This window comes from Dendrobates tinctorius, unplaced genomic scaffold (genome assembly GCF_039654945.1).
Source record: "Dendrobates tinctorius isolate UK_male_01 unplaced genomic scaffold, ASM3965494v1 ptg000455l, whole genome shotgun sequence".
Taxonomy (NCBI): Eukaryota; Metazoa; Chordata; class Amphibia; order Anura; family Dendrobatidae; genus Dendrobates; species Dendrobates tinctorius.
In genome coordinates, this window is record NW_027362117.1 from 914,825 (window position 1) to 929,437 (window position 14,613).

The 14,613-nt window shown below is 45.4% G+C and overlaps 1 protein-coding gene and 1 pseudogene across 1 annotated transcript in view; one reads left to right on the top strand and one right to left on the bottom strand.

Annotated features, from left to right (window-relative positions):
- Nucleotides 1-124: 124 nt before the first annotated feature.
- On the bottom strand, nt 125-5,751 carry LOC141077528 (olfactory receptor 8H1-like; annotated as a pseudogene).
- Nucleotides 5,752-10,994: 5,243 nt separating this feature from the next.
- LOC141077529 (extracellular calcium-sensing receptor-like) overlaps nt 10,995-14,613 on the top strand; it is a 39,121-nt gene continuing 35,502 nt past the window's right edge. Inside the window, exons 1-2 of the mRNA XM_073564524.1 lie at nt 10,995-11,197; nt 12,056-12,350. Coding sequence (XP_073420625.1) covers nt 10,995-11,197; nt 12,056-12,350 — 498 coding nt within the window. The remainder of the gene's footprint in view (nt 11,198-12,055; nt 12,351-14,613) is intronic.

Below are 14,613 nucleotides of genomic sequence, written 5' to 3' on the forward strand. Positions count from 1 at the left end.
ACTGGAGGATAAGATACAATGTAACAGCAGAATAGTGTCTGCAGCTCTGGAGGATAAGACACGATGTAACAGCAGAATTGTGACTGCAGCTCTGGAGGATAAGACCTGATGTAACTTTCCAGTATCAGAAGATGCCGCTCATTCTGCCATTTTTCCGCTGCAGCACGTTGGGCCATGTTAGGAGTTTCTGCTGCGCTCCTTTCACCTCCTCGTTCCTCAGAATATATATCAGGGGCGTTATGACGGCGTAGAACACGGTAATGAAGCAATTTGCTGACGTGTACACTGACATGGTCTGCACATACACAATAATCCCGGTGCCATAGAATATGGACACAACCAGTAAATGTGCCGCACAAGTGGAGAACGTCTTCTGCCGCCCCCGCCTGGAGTTTATTTTCAGGATGCTCCTCACAATTCAGCTGTAAGATACCAGGACTAACGTAAATCATGATGGCCCCAGGATCTCATCCACTGCGGTATCGGAAAATGAGAATTTGATAAGTGGCGTCACAAAAGAAGATGTCGATCTCGTATGGTCCATAGAAGGAAAGTCTCAGAAGAAAGCAGTTGTGGAACGTGGAGTTGACAAAGCCTCTGAAACAGGCACAGAGGGACGCAGACCGCCCTTCTCATCAGCATGGGGTACCGGAGCGGGTTACAGATGGCCACAAAGCAGTCATAAGCCATGACGGCCAGAAGGAACATCTCTGAGCTGCCCAGGAACGAGATCCTCCAGTTATCGGAGGAGAGGACGGCGAGCAGTTTAGGGACAGTCACCAAGAAGTAAGGAACATCGAGGAAGAAGAGGTGGCCCAGGAAGAGATGCATGGGGGGGTGAAGGTGAAAGTCCAGCTGTACCACCAGGAAGATCAGCACATTGCCCAGAACCGTGAGGACACAGACAATTATAAAGCTGAGGAAGAGGAGAATCTGGAGGTCAGAGACAGCGGAGTAGAGGACGAATTCCCCCACCGAGCTCTGGTCACCGTGTAAAGATTCAACAATGTTCATCTGAGAAAAGAAACAATCAGCAATAAATAACAAGAAGTGCAAAAAGAACAAAAATGCCAAATTATTAATATTCAGAGATGTCTGTAACAAGGTGGAGCTGACAGCCTCTGAGACACAGGATACAGCCTGGTGGTCAGAAGTAATAGAGAATGAGCTGGTGCTGTAAAATAACACATAATCTACACATGATGTACAGATCTGTGCAAAGTGTTAGGCAGATTGGAAAACATGCTGCAGAATAAAAAGCTTCATACATAGAAGGGTTAATGCTACTCTTATCTAATAACAAAATACAAAGCAACTGAATAAAAGAAATGTAAATCTTTTGCAGCACACCATGAAACCCCCTTCTGTGAAATCTTTGCCTAGGAGTGACCTTGCTGATGTAGTAAAACTACCTTGCAACTTGTTGCTGCACTAGGTTTTGCTGTGATGATTGAGCTGTTCCACAATCTCACCTTTGTAGCAGAGTTTGGCTGTTCCAAACTGTATAAACTGGGGAGAAATATAGGTGGCTTTGTCAGGGTGAAGTCCAGTGCGGAAAAACGTGTGTTGAGGTGCTTCTGCACCCCCCACCTATATCTATAGGTAATGATTTATCTTTATAATTATCTTGATGATTTTGCATGTTTTCCCACCTACAAAGAATGGAGAGGTTTGTAATTTGTATCGTAGGTACATTTCACCTGTGAGAAACACAATCTAAAGATAAAATCCAGAAAATCACATTGTATGATTTATATATAATTGATTTGCATTATATTGCACAAAATAAGTATTTGATCACCGACCAATTCTGCCTCTCACAGACCTGTTAGTTTTCCTTTAAGAAGCCTCCTTGTTGTGAACACTCTTGACCTGACTTCTGAGTTTGGGCTCCCTCTGGTTGTTGCTGTGGGTAATGGAGCTGGTCGGGTTGACAGAAGTCAATCACCTGAAGAGGATGATTGGAGGTCAGGTGTTACAGACTGGGAGGATTTAAGTCAGCAAGCTTCCCTCAGTTGTTGCTGGTAATTTTTTTTTTCTTCCTGTGCATTTTGAAGTTCGCTTGCCCCCTGCTTGGTCCTGCATCGCTCAGATAAGTTATTTGTTTGCTGGAATCTTTTTGCATTTGATCCAGTTTTTGCCTTTTTCTGCTTTCTGCTTTGCTGTGTGGGTTCAGCATTGTTCCCTGCTGGGACCAGTGCTGGACCCCGTTCCATATGCCACAGCTTTTGTCAGTCTGTTCAGTATTGCTAGTCCCCTGTTATATCAGTATCTTTTGCTTTGCTTCCAGTTCACACCAGAATGCTGATCTAGTGGGGGAGAGGTCATGTGGCCTCAGTATTTTTGCATATCAGACGTGTTGGATTTTTCTTAGGGTTTTTTGCGTGATTGCAGACAGTATCTTTCCTGTCCTGTTCTATCTAGACAGTTTGGGCCCCATCATTTACTTACTCTATTTTCTGCCTGTGTTTGTGCCTCATCTTGTCTCACCAGCAATATATGTTTGGGGGCTATCTATTCCTTTGGGGTTCTACTCTGGGGCAGTTTGGCTTTCCCCTTTCTTGCTTTAGGCTTAGTTAACTCTTTGACTGTGCCGAGGCGTCTAGGGCATCGTAGGTATGTCCCACAGCTAATTCTAGTTGTGTTGTTTTAAGAATCTGCAATACACTTGGTTACCAACCTTTCTGGTTTTCTGGTTGCCTAGCTTATTCCCCGGCTATCCTCCTTGGAGACCTAATCATAACACCGCCACTCTGCACTCATTACCTGTATTGAGCTCACCTGTACACTTAGCTAATTTACATGAATTTACATCTCCTGGTCCAGATGAATTACATCCTAGAGTACTGAAAGAGTTGGCAGAGGAAATTGCAGAACCAATAGCCAGAATCTTGGAAAACAGGAGAAGTCCCAGATGATAGGGATAACATTTGTCTTCTCCAATCGTCAAAAGAGGAAAGAAAACACAGCCAGTAAATACTGGCCAGTGAGCCTTACTTCTATACCAGGAAAGATCTGTAAACAAATTATTAAACAATATTTATGTAAGTACTTGGATAAAAATACAGTAATTATCCAGAGCCAGCCTGGGTTTGTAGTAAACTTGTCATGCCAAACTCATCTAATTTCTTTTTTTGATGGAATCACTGACTGGGTGGATAAGGGAAATTGGGTAGATATAGTATATCTCAATTTCTGCAAATCATTTGATTTTTGCAAAGCATTTGATAAAGTATCTCATACTATCTTTATTGAAAGAATTAACAAGTATGGGATTGACAAGGCTACGCTTAGGTGGATTCATAACTGGCTCAGTGATCACACTGAAAGATTGGTGATAAATCGTTGCACATCCAATTGGAAAAGTGTTACATGTTTGGGACCACAAGGCTCTGTCTTGGCTCCAGTGTTGATCAACACTGATCTAGAGAAGGGAACTGAAGGTAAACTAATCAAATTTGAAGACAATACAAGTCTAGGAGGGATAGCTAACACTAGAGAAGCCAGAGAAAGGATTCAGAAGGATCTAGATAAGCTTGAACAATGGGCAGTGACTAATATAATGGTATTTAACAGGGAGAAATGCAAGATTCTGCATCTGGGCAAGAGAAACAAACATTACATCTACAGAATGGGAGGAATAGAACTAAGCAACAGCACGTGTGAAAAAGGGGTATACTAATAGATCACAGACTGCACATGAGTCAACAGTGTGATGCAGCAGCAAGAAAGGCAAACACAGTGTCATGATCCAGCGGGATCTGACAGTTTAAATGCACAAAGTGAACTTTTTTCCTTTGGCTTGGTGCCAAAGTGGGTTGATTGCCCCCGGTGGCCATTAGAATTATTACACGTGGTGTCGTTCGTTCTAAGTTGCCCCGGTGGTGGTGAGCGGTAGTGCACTTTAGTTTCTTTGGTTTAATGTGCACTTAACTACAAATCAGGTGTTAGGCTCTATAAAAGGGAGCCAGGTGGGTTCAATCACTGTTGGTGTTATTGTGTTCGTTATTGGGGAAGCAAGCCGGGGTGAGGAAGGAGCTGAACATGAGTCCTGCGCAGCCCAGCCAGAGGGGACGAGTGGCAGCTATGTGGTCTGCAAGAAGGGCTGGCATGGCGTGGTGGAGTCACAGTTTATGGTGTCAGCAGGAAGTGCTTGCATGGCTTGGTGGAGTGACGACTATGGAGAGAGTTGCACTCAGCATGCGGGACTTGGTTGCTGAGACTGGACTCAAGCATGCTGGAATTTTTGGCAGAAGCTGGACTCATCTTTGGGACTCTGTTTACTGGGCAGCTGCAACTGGTGGTGGACTCTGCTCCAAGGCTGCACTATGGTGAAGGATCCAGTTATGGTGATGGATCCGGGTGGAGGAGAAGATACAGGTGGTGGGCTCTGTTGCTAGGAGCGTACACAACAGAGTAAAGCTAAGTGGTGTTTCCCCTGTATTGTCATTTTCCCTCATGTGTGTTTAGTGCAGTGGTGGGATTAGTTTCCGCACCGACCATTTCCCTAGTGAGGGTTTAGGTTCAGGGCGAGCTAGGGTTTTTAGGTTCTTGTGCGTCGCCCGGTGCGGAACCGGCATAGGGAACGTTAGGAATGCAGGGACACTGGCTCAGGGGAGTACAGGAGGTCTCCACTTCCCTATTCCCTATTGCAGGGCCCACCATTGTTAGTTACCCAGGTTCCCCCTTTATTATTTAAATTCGCCTTACTGGAGGCGGGGTTTCCAGACTACTTTATATATATGTGTAATACCTAAATTCGCCAGTTGGAGGCGGTGTATCCAACTGCACGTCTTATTTAAATTCGCCCCACTGGAGGCGGTGTATCCAGGGTCACGTGTGTCATATAGGTTCGCCTAGCGGTACTCGCTGCGTCCAGACACACGTGACCGTGACACAGTTCTAGGATGTATTAAGAGAAGCATAGAGTCTAGACCATGTGAAGAAATTATCCCCCTCTACTCCTCCTTGGTCAGACCTCATCTGGAATACTGTATCCAGTTCTGGGCATAACATTAAAAAAAAAACATAATGAAACTGGAGCAAGTTCAGAGAAGAGTGACCAGGATGATGAGCGGACTGCAAAGTCCGACATCTGAGATGGTTTAGTGACTCCTGCATTGAGCAGGGGGTTGGATCCTTCCAACTCTCACATGTTAGTATTTTATGCTTCTCCGATTGTAGCATTATTACTCGGAGTTCTACAGGCTCGGTCACGAATAGGATAGTTTTGGAAAGGGGTTTTCCATCCACGCAAAAACCACCAACAGATCGGGAAGACGGATCGGAATCTGATATCATTCCACTATGGCCTGTTAAATGAGGTTACCAGTGGAACCAGAGTTGAGGTAGGCCGACTTGACAAAATGGCTGCTGTCCGTGTCCTGACACTGACAGAATCAGTGACGGAGAGGAGTGATTTTCGCCCAGGGTAACCTCTTCAACAAACCCTAGGCTCAGGTATTTCCCGGTCTCTCCAGGCAGGAGCGGATTAATTGCTCAGGACTTCCATAATAGAAGCACCTTCTCTTGGACCGGCAGACCTTCTGACGATGCTTGGTCATCTTCACCTGGTCTACCTGCATGGCCACAAGAGAAGGTGCCAGTGTTGGTTTGCTGCATGACTGATCTTTGAAAGGTAGGAGCCAGGCGGTTCACCTCCCCAGAACGCTCCTGAAACCTATTGTATATCTGTGTGGCTAGAGACACCAGGTCATCCAGTTCGTCCTTGACTTGCCCCGACAGGTGCATGCCCTAAGCACTGTGCACGGGGATCTGCGTGCTGTGCGCATACCCTGTACATCAGCAGCAGGAGAAGAGGGGGAAAGTGTGGGACTGCGGCAGAGAGTGATCAGCGTCTGTGCTGGGGAATGGAGGCAGAAGGCAGAGACGCCGGTGCTATAGTACCCCCCTTTACGACCCCTCTTTTTCAAGCCCATAAGGAATCCCTCCAGGAGGAGGAAGACATGGATGTTCTCCCTAGGCTCCCAAGACCTCTCTTTGAGGCAGAGGGCAGAGACGCCAGAGCTGCAGTACCTTTCCTTGGGAGACAGTCTCTTTGCAGGTTTAGAGGGAGAGTCCTGGCAATTTTGTCTTCACTTCTCTGCTTGTTGACTGTTCTCTAGAATCCCAATGGTTTTGTGACCCCATCCTTGGTAATCCACCATATAATAGGGGATTTTCTACAGATCCCCTGTGATACATATTCTCCTGGATTAGGTTAAGGTCCTGTTATGGTCGGCGGAACGCACCTAATAAAAATAATACAAGGTGCGTTCGCCGCCCGGGGTCCACCATGCGGTAGATGACAAGACCGCTGCTGGACAATGGCAGATACTCCAATGAGTGAAGTAGTGCGCTCGGGTTAACGTCACCCGAGCAGCTAAGGCCGGCTCTGTTCACGCACAGAAAACCTTTAAACAAATAAATACAGAAACGCTGGCCTTGTTAAACGCACAAGGTAACCAGCGGGGGCATCGCAACCGCAAACGCCAGTGGACTGCTAAGCGCAGAGCGGCAGAACTGCTAAGCGCAGGCGCGGCGGTATCTCACGCCCTAGACGACGGTACCGACGGGCGCTAATACTAGGTGCGGTAGCACAGTGGCAAATAGCTAGCCACTACCTGGAGCTGACTATACACACTCGGTCACCACTCGTAATATCAGAGGGTAGGGGTTTCATAATAAGTCATCCACCAGAACATGCATCCATCACCATTCACACATAGCATAGTAGGTCTACACTAGCGCATGGCCGAGCCGCCATGCGGGCTTTTTATAGCCATGTGCTTTCGGGACCTTCCAGTAACCTGGGAAGAACCAATCAGATCTGACGCAGGACCTGGACATGTGACCCCTGCTCTCCACTGAGAGGACAAGTTGCGGGCATGCCCAGTAGCACGGCACGAGGACTTAGCCTCTGGAGCGGTTCTCTGCAGAGCAGGTTGCGTTACCATTGCTGCACCAGAGGTGGCAGCAACATCCAGGCTCACAGAACGAGCCTGGGCAGAATGCCTGGCTCGCCGTGATTGCTGAGTAGGAGTCCGAGCGGTCGGAGCGGAATGGGGGACCAATGGATGTCTGGCTCTGGATTCCCGCTGTGCAGCGTCAGGAATCCGACGCCTAACAGGTCCTCATCTACAGTGTAATTTTTCAGCCCTATACTTGCTGTACTGGTTTTCCAGCTCCCAGTCCCTGGTGGTCTAGTGTTTTGAGGTTTTCTCAGTGCTGCATCTTAGGCTTCGATCTTCATTTCTTGGGGATCTAGTGGATACATTCTCATCCTAAGGTTCAGTAATCACTTACGTTCATGTGCTTTGTGATAGTTGATTAATAAGATACCTGCTACTTGAAGAATCACACCAGGGACTTTGGTTTCGATAAATGTAAATCAAATATTGGGAAATCTAAAAGTTTTTGTTGCCAATCTCTGATGTCTGTTTGCATTTACTTTTAATAGACTTTTCTGTTAAACTTTAAGTTTTCTTTGATTCTTTTCAGGTCTAAAAATGTCAACTGATACAATTTATCAATTGCTAGAACTTTACCATAGTTTCCTATTCTGCCCGTCATGGAGGACTGTGAGGCCAAAACCTTTATTATTGTCACACAAATGTAAATAATTATAGGAATACAATAATTCATATTTCATTGACGAATGTGAACCTGCCCCTTATATCCTATAACTTATAATTATATTTCTTCAGAACTTTCTAGATCATGTCTGTTGGGGATTAGGCATAGATCCAGGTATAATTACCTCCCATATAATCATCATCTTCACCTTTGCACCTTGTTATTAGCGGAGCCTAGCATTATATTAATTGCAGTTAATTTAAAATCTCAGATGGACAAAAATGAAATTACTGAAATTATAGAGGCCAACTTATTTCCTGGAGGAAGATAAAAACCTATAAATGGTGATGAGACGTTTGATGTTCTGCAATAGATGAAGTGATGCCTGCACGGAAGCGCTGCCCGCCGCGTCACCCGGTGAGACTGACACTGTTGGATGACAGCTCCTTATATTAGACTGAACATCTCATAAAATATATATTTTCTTGTATTATTGACAGTATATTTACCCGGTTATTGTAGGTAATTTTCCAAAATGTAAAGGCAGAATGTTAAACTGTGTTAATTTTGCAGATTATTATATTCTTCATTACACATGGTAAAGGGACATTTTTTTACATTTTTGATCGTTAATTTTCCCTACTTAAAATGTACTAATTAATAATATTTTGAAATTCTATTTTACATGTCAAAACTAAAATCTAAAATAATATTTTCCAAATGTTTCTGAAAAATGTTCATTTTAATTTTAACTTACCGTACATTTCCAATATTTAATAAAAATAAATTTCTGTGCAAGCAAAAGGTGTCTGTACTAATAATGAGTTGTATGAAAATACACTATGATAGGCAGATATGTAATATATAGATGAAGAGGTAAAGACTGGAAATAATCTTGAACTTTATACTTTTCTCGTTTGACAACAATCAAAATAAAAAAAAATCTAAAGCAAAAATTGTGAGACTGTAATATAGAAAATGCAGACAGAAAACCTATCTATATATAAAATATCTATCTATTATCTATCTATCATCTATTTTCTATCTAGTATCTATCTAGTATCTATCTATTATCTATCATCCATTATCTATCTATCTTTCTATCTATTTATCATCTCGCTATTATCTTTCTATTATCTATTACTAGACGAAGAGCTCGGCGTGCCCGGGCATAGTATCCCCTGTATGTAGTATATACCTGTATGTCATCTCCCCTGTATATACTGTATATCTGTGTGTCATCTCCCCTGTATATAGTGTATACCTATATGTCATCTCCTGTATATAGTATATATCTGTATGTCATCTCCCCTGTATATAGTGCATACCTGTGTGTCATCTCCTCCTGTATGTAGTATATACCTGTATGTCATCTCCTCCTGTATATAGTATATACCTATGTGTCATCTCCCCTGTATATAGTGCATACCTGTGTGTCATCTCCCCTGTATATAGTATATACCTGTATGTCATCTCCCCTGTATATAGTATATACCTATATGTCATCTCCTCCTGTATATAGTGTATACCTGTATGTCATCTCCCCTGTATATAGTGTATATCTGTGTATCATCTCCCCTGTATATAGTGTATACCTATATGTCATCTCCTCCTGTATATAGTATATACCCAAGTGTCATCTCCCCTATATATATTGCATACCTGTGTGTCATCTCCCCTGTATATAGTATATACCTATGTCATCTCCTCCTGTATATAGTGTATACCTATATGTCATCTCCTCCTGTATATAGTATACCTGTATGTCATCTCCTGTATATAGTATATACATGTATGTCATCTCCCCTGTATATAGTATATACCTGTGTGTCATCTCCCCCTGTATATAGTATATAGCTGTATGTCATCTTCCCTGTATATAGTATATACCTGTATGTCATCTTCCCTGTATATAGTATATACCTGTATGTCATCTCCGTATATAGTGTATACCTGTATGTCATCTCCTCCTATATATAGTGTATACCTGTATGTCATCTGTATATAGTATATACCTGTATGTCATCTCCTCCTGTATATAGTGTATACCTGTATGTCATCTCCTCCTGTATATAGTATATACCTGTATGTCATCTTCCCTGTATATAGTATATACCTGTATGTCATCTGTATATAGTGTATACCTGTATGTCATCTCCCCTGTATATAGCATATACATGTATGACATCTCCCCCTGTATATATTATATATCTGTGTGTCATCTCCCCCTGTATATAGTATATATCTGTGTGTCATGTCCTCCTGTATATAGTGTATACTTGTATGTCATCTCCTCCTGTATATAGTATATACCTGTATGTCATCTCCCCTGTATATAGTATATACGTGTGTCATCTCCCCCTGTATATAGTATATAGCTGTATGTCATCTTCCCTGTATATAGTATATACCTGTATGTCTCGCAGGTTCCCTCCTGTCTGTACACGGTGGAGGCGCAGTCTCTACTGAGACGTTTTAGTGACCCTTGAGGAAGCAGCTCTTGTCTCCCTTTCTTCCATTTCTGTACTCCTTTCTGTAAGTCTTGGCTCCCTTTCTTCTTTCTGTAAGTCTTGCTCATTGAGGCGTAATACAACTTTTTTCTTAGAGAAAGCAGAATTCAACCTTGTGGGAGTGTAATACCATTTAGTTAGAAATTGTAATGAAGGGCTAATTTAGAGTGGCATTAGTTGTAGCTGTATAAACAATTTTAAAGCGAACCAGGCATTGTCAGGTTGGCGCTGTTACACCAATTAAAATGATTCCTGGTTTGGAGTAATCCGTCTTGTGTTTCTTTTTTTAATCTGTGTGTGAAGATTTAAGTTAATGAGATGCTTCATGCCAGACGAAGAGAAGTTCCTAATTCTGGGCTCCCCCTGCAGTCTGTGTCAGAGGGTGGTCTGTGTCCGCACCGTAATAAATTGTGTTATTTCCAGCTTTACAGAAGGATGATAACAATAATAAGCCTCAGTTACCACAACTGTCTACAAGAAAACTGTTGCTCATAGCAACCAATCACATCTCAGCTTTTATCTTTTAAACCACTCTTTTGAAATTAAAGATGCTTAGTGATTGGTTGCTATGGGCAACACAGGCAGTGTAACCTGTTGTGGTCAAGAAGATGTGCGTATGAAATATATATATATATATACATATATATTAGATATTTATTATACGGGGCTTTGCGTGTGGAGTGAGTGTGGCTATGTGGAATGGATGGGGCTACGTGGAGTGGACGTGGCTTGATACATACACACATACATACACTCATTTATAGATCTATCTATCTATTATCGATCTATCTCTATATTATTTCTCTGTTATCAAACTATTATCTATCTATCTATCATCTCTATGTTATCTATTATCTATCCATCTTAGTTTGTCCCCTTTTTCCCATCCTCCAGTCTTACGCTCAGGCGATGCTTCTCTTTATTTGGACCTCTACGTTCTTCCTGGTACCGGTGAGTGAAGCTTCTCCGTCCTGTCGATTCTCAGAGACGCCATTACCAACCTATAAACATGGCGGACAGATCATCATCGGGGCCCTGATTCCTGTGCACGAAAAAACTCTCAAACAAACATTAAAATTTACAGCAAAGCCTCCGTCCCGCATGTGCGAAAAGTAAGTGAACCCCTGTATATTCTGTACGGACGGGGCAATGATGTCAGGATTTAGCTTGTAATTCGCAAGACGAGGACAGAAAACTGCGCAAGAAATAAGGTTACAGGTCTGGGGTGAGTTTACTTCTGCGCTATTTTCCATTATCATCAGCAGATAGGAGACCCCTCGCTGCCCCTTCACATAGTGGAGAGGATACAATCCTGTCTACACACTGACGGATACTTTGTAGGAGAGATTTGTGCTTCGCTCACAGAGCATTGTTCAGACTGATACAATTGTATCCACCGTTCGCTGAGGTTAGGACGACACAATCGTGAGGAATCGGAGCACAGTGTACATCAGAGTGTTCTAGAACTTTCACAGTAATTCGGATTCCTTCACATAGACCCCTCTTTAGGTTTGTGGGTTTGGGATGGCGCTCAGGGTTCAGGTCAGAGGCTCGTGGGTGCTTGTCCAATACTTTATGAACGGCTCCATCTGTCCTTGATTTTCCCATTAATTATAATTAAAAAATAATATAATAAATGAACTTCGGGTAACCCCCATGCTGATGGTTTCCAAGTGAAAATGGATGATTCTTGCTTCTCATGGATTAAAAGTATAATGCTAATAAAGGCAGCACAGATGTAGCGGAGCTGAGTGTCATGTAGCAGATCTGAGTCTGTCATGCAGCAGATCTGAGTCTGTCATGCAGCAGAGCTGAGTCTGTCATGCAGCAGAGACGATCTATCGCTGAAATCTAGGGGGTCTACTGGTCTTCGCTCCTAAACATATTTTATAACCAATTCTGATACTTGGGGGTCTTCACATCAGAATATAGAAGTCCTGAGATTTCTCTTTTCACCTCTTGTCCCTTAGGTTTTACATGGAGAAATATCAGTACGTCCTCGCAATGTTATTTGCCGTGGAGGAAATCAATGCCAGTCCTCTGCTGGTGCCGAACGTCTCGCTGGGCTACGAGGTTTATGACACTTGTTATTCGGACTTGGCCGCCATAGACAGCGTCATGTATTATCTGTCAGGACACCAATCCAAGGTGCCAAATTACAGCTGCCGCTCGGAGCCCCCCAAACTGTCCGCCGTGGTGGGAGACTCCCCATCATCTGGATCGGTTGCAATCGCACGAATATTGGGGCTCACACATTTCCCACAGGTAAAGAGGTGAAAGAAAGAGGTCTGGGGACTGCGCAGAGCACTGTACTATATGCACCCGACAGTGGTCTGGGGTCTGCACAGAGCAATGTACTGTATGCACCGGACAGAGGTCTGGGGTCTGCGCAGAGAAATGTACTGTATGCACCGGACAGAGGTCCGGGGTCTGCACAGAACAATGTACTGTATGCACCGGACAGAGGTCCGGGGTCTGCGCAGAACTATGTACTGTATGCACCGGACAGAGGTCTGAGGTCTGCGCAGAGCAATGTACTGTATGCACCGGACAGAGGTCCGGGGTCTGCGCAGAGCAATATACTGTATGCACCGGACAGAGGTCTGGGGTCTGCGCAGAGCAATGTACTGTATGCACCGGACAGAGGTCTGGGGTCTGCGTAGAGCAATGTACTGTATGCACCAGACAGAGGTCTGGGTTCTGCGCAGAGCAATGTACTGTATGCACCGGACAGAGGTCTGGGGTCTGCGCAGAGAAATGTACTGTATGCACCGGACAGAGGTCTGGGGTCTGCGCAGAGCAATGTACTGTATGCACCGGACAGAGGTCTGGGGTCTGCGCAGGGCAATGTACTGTATGCACCGGACAGAGGTCTGGGGTCTGCGCAGAGCAATGTACTGTATGCACCGGACAGAGGTCTGGGGTCTGCGCAGAGCAATGTACTGTATGCACCGGACAGAGGTCTGGGGTCTGCGCAGAGCAATGTACTGTATGCACCGGACAGAGGTCTGGGGTCTGCGCAGAGCAATGTACTGTATGCACCGGACAGAGGTCTGGGGTCTGCGCAGAGCAATGTACTGTATGCACCGGACAGAGGTCTGGGGTCTGCGCAGAGCAATGTACTGTATGCACCGGACAGAGGTCTGGGGTCTGCGCAGAGCAATGTACTGTATGCACCGGACAGAGGTCTGGGGTCTGCGCAGAGCAATGTACTGTATGCACCGGACAGAGGTCTGGGGTCTGCGCAGAGCAATGTACTGTATGCACCGGACAGAGGTCTGGGGTCTGCGCAGAGCAATGTACTGTATGCACCGGACAGAGGTCTGGGGTCTGCGCAGAGCAATGTACTGTATGCACCGGACAGAGGTCTGGGGTCTGCGCAGAGCAATGTACTGTATGCACCGGACAGAGGTCTGGGGTCTGCGCAGAACAATGTACTGTATGCACCGGACAGAGGTCTGCGGTCTGCGCAGAGCAATGTACTGTATGCACCGGACAGAGGTCCGGGGTCTGCGCAGAACAATGTACTGTATGCACCGGACAGAGGTCTCGGGTCTGCGCAGAACAATGTACTGTATGCACCGGACAGAGGTCTCGGGTCTGCGCAGAACAATGTACTGTATGCACCGGACAGAGGTCCGAGGTCTGCGCAGAGCAATGTACTGTATGCACCGGACAGAGGTCCGGGGTCTGCGCAGAGCAATGTACTGTATGCACCGGACAGAGGTCCGGGGTCTGCGCAGGGCAATGTACTGTATGCACCGGACAGAGGTCTGGGGTCTGCGCAGAGCAATGTACTGTATGCACCGGACAGAGGTCTGGGGTCTGCGCAGAGCAATGTACTGTATGCACCGGACAGAGGTCTGGGGTCTGCGCAGAGCAATGTACTGTATGCACCGGACAGAGGTCTGGGGTCTGCGCAGAACAATGTACTGTATGCACCGGACAGAGGTCTGGGGTCTGCGCAGAACAATGTACTGTATGCACCGGACAGAGGTCCGAGGTCTGCGCAGAACAATGTACTGTATGCACCGGACAGAGGTCTGGGGTCTGCGCAGAACAATGTACTGTATGCACCGGACAGAGGTCCGGGGTCTGCGCAGAGCAATGTACTATATGCACCGGACAGAGGTCTGGGGTCTGCGCAGAGCAATGTACTGTATGCACCGGACAGAGGTCTGGGGTCTGCGCAGAACAATGTACTGTAGGCACCGGACAGAGGTCCGGGGTCTGCGCAGAGCAATGTACTATATGCACCGGACAGAGGTCTGGGGTCTGCGCAGAACAATGTACTGTATGCACCGGACAGAGGTCCGAGGTCTGCGCAGAGCAATGTACTGTATGCACCGGACAGAGGTCCGGGGTCTGCGCAGAGCAATGTACTGTATGCACCGGACAGAGGTCTGGGGTCTGCGCAGGGCAATGTACTGTATGCACCGGACAGAGGTCTGGGGTCTGCGCAGAACAATGTACTGTATGCACCGGACAGAGGTCTGGGGTCTGCGCAGAACAATGTACTGTATGCACC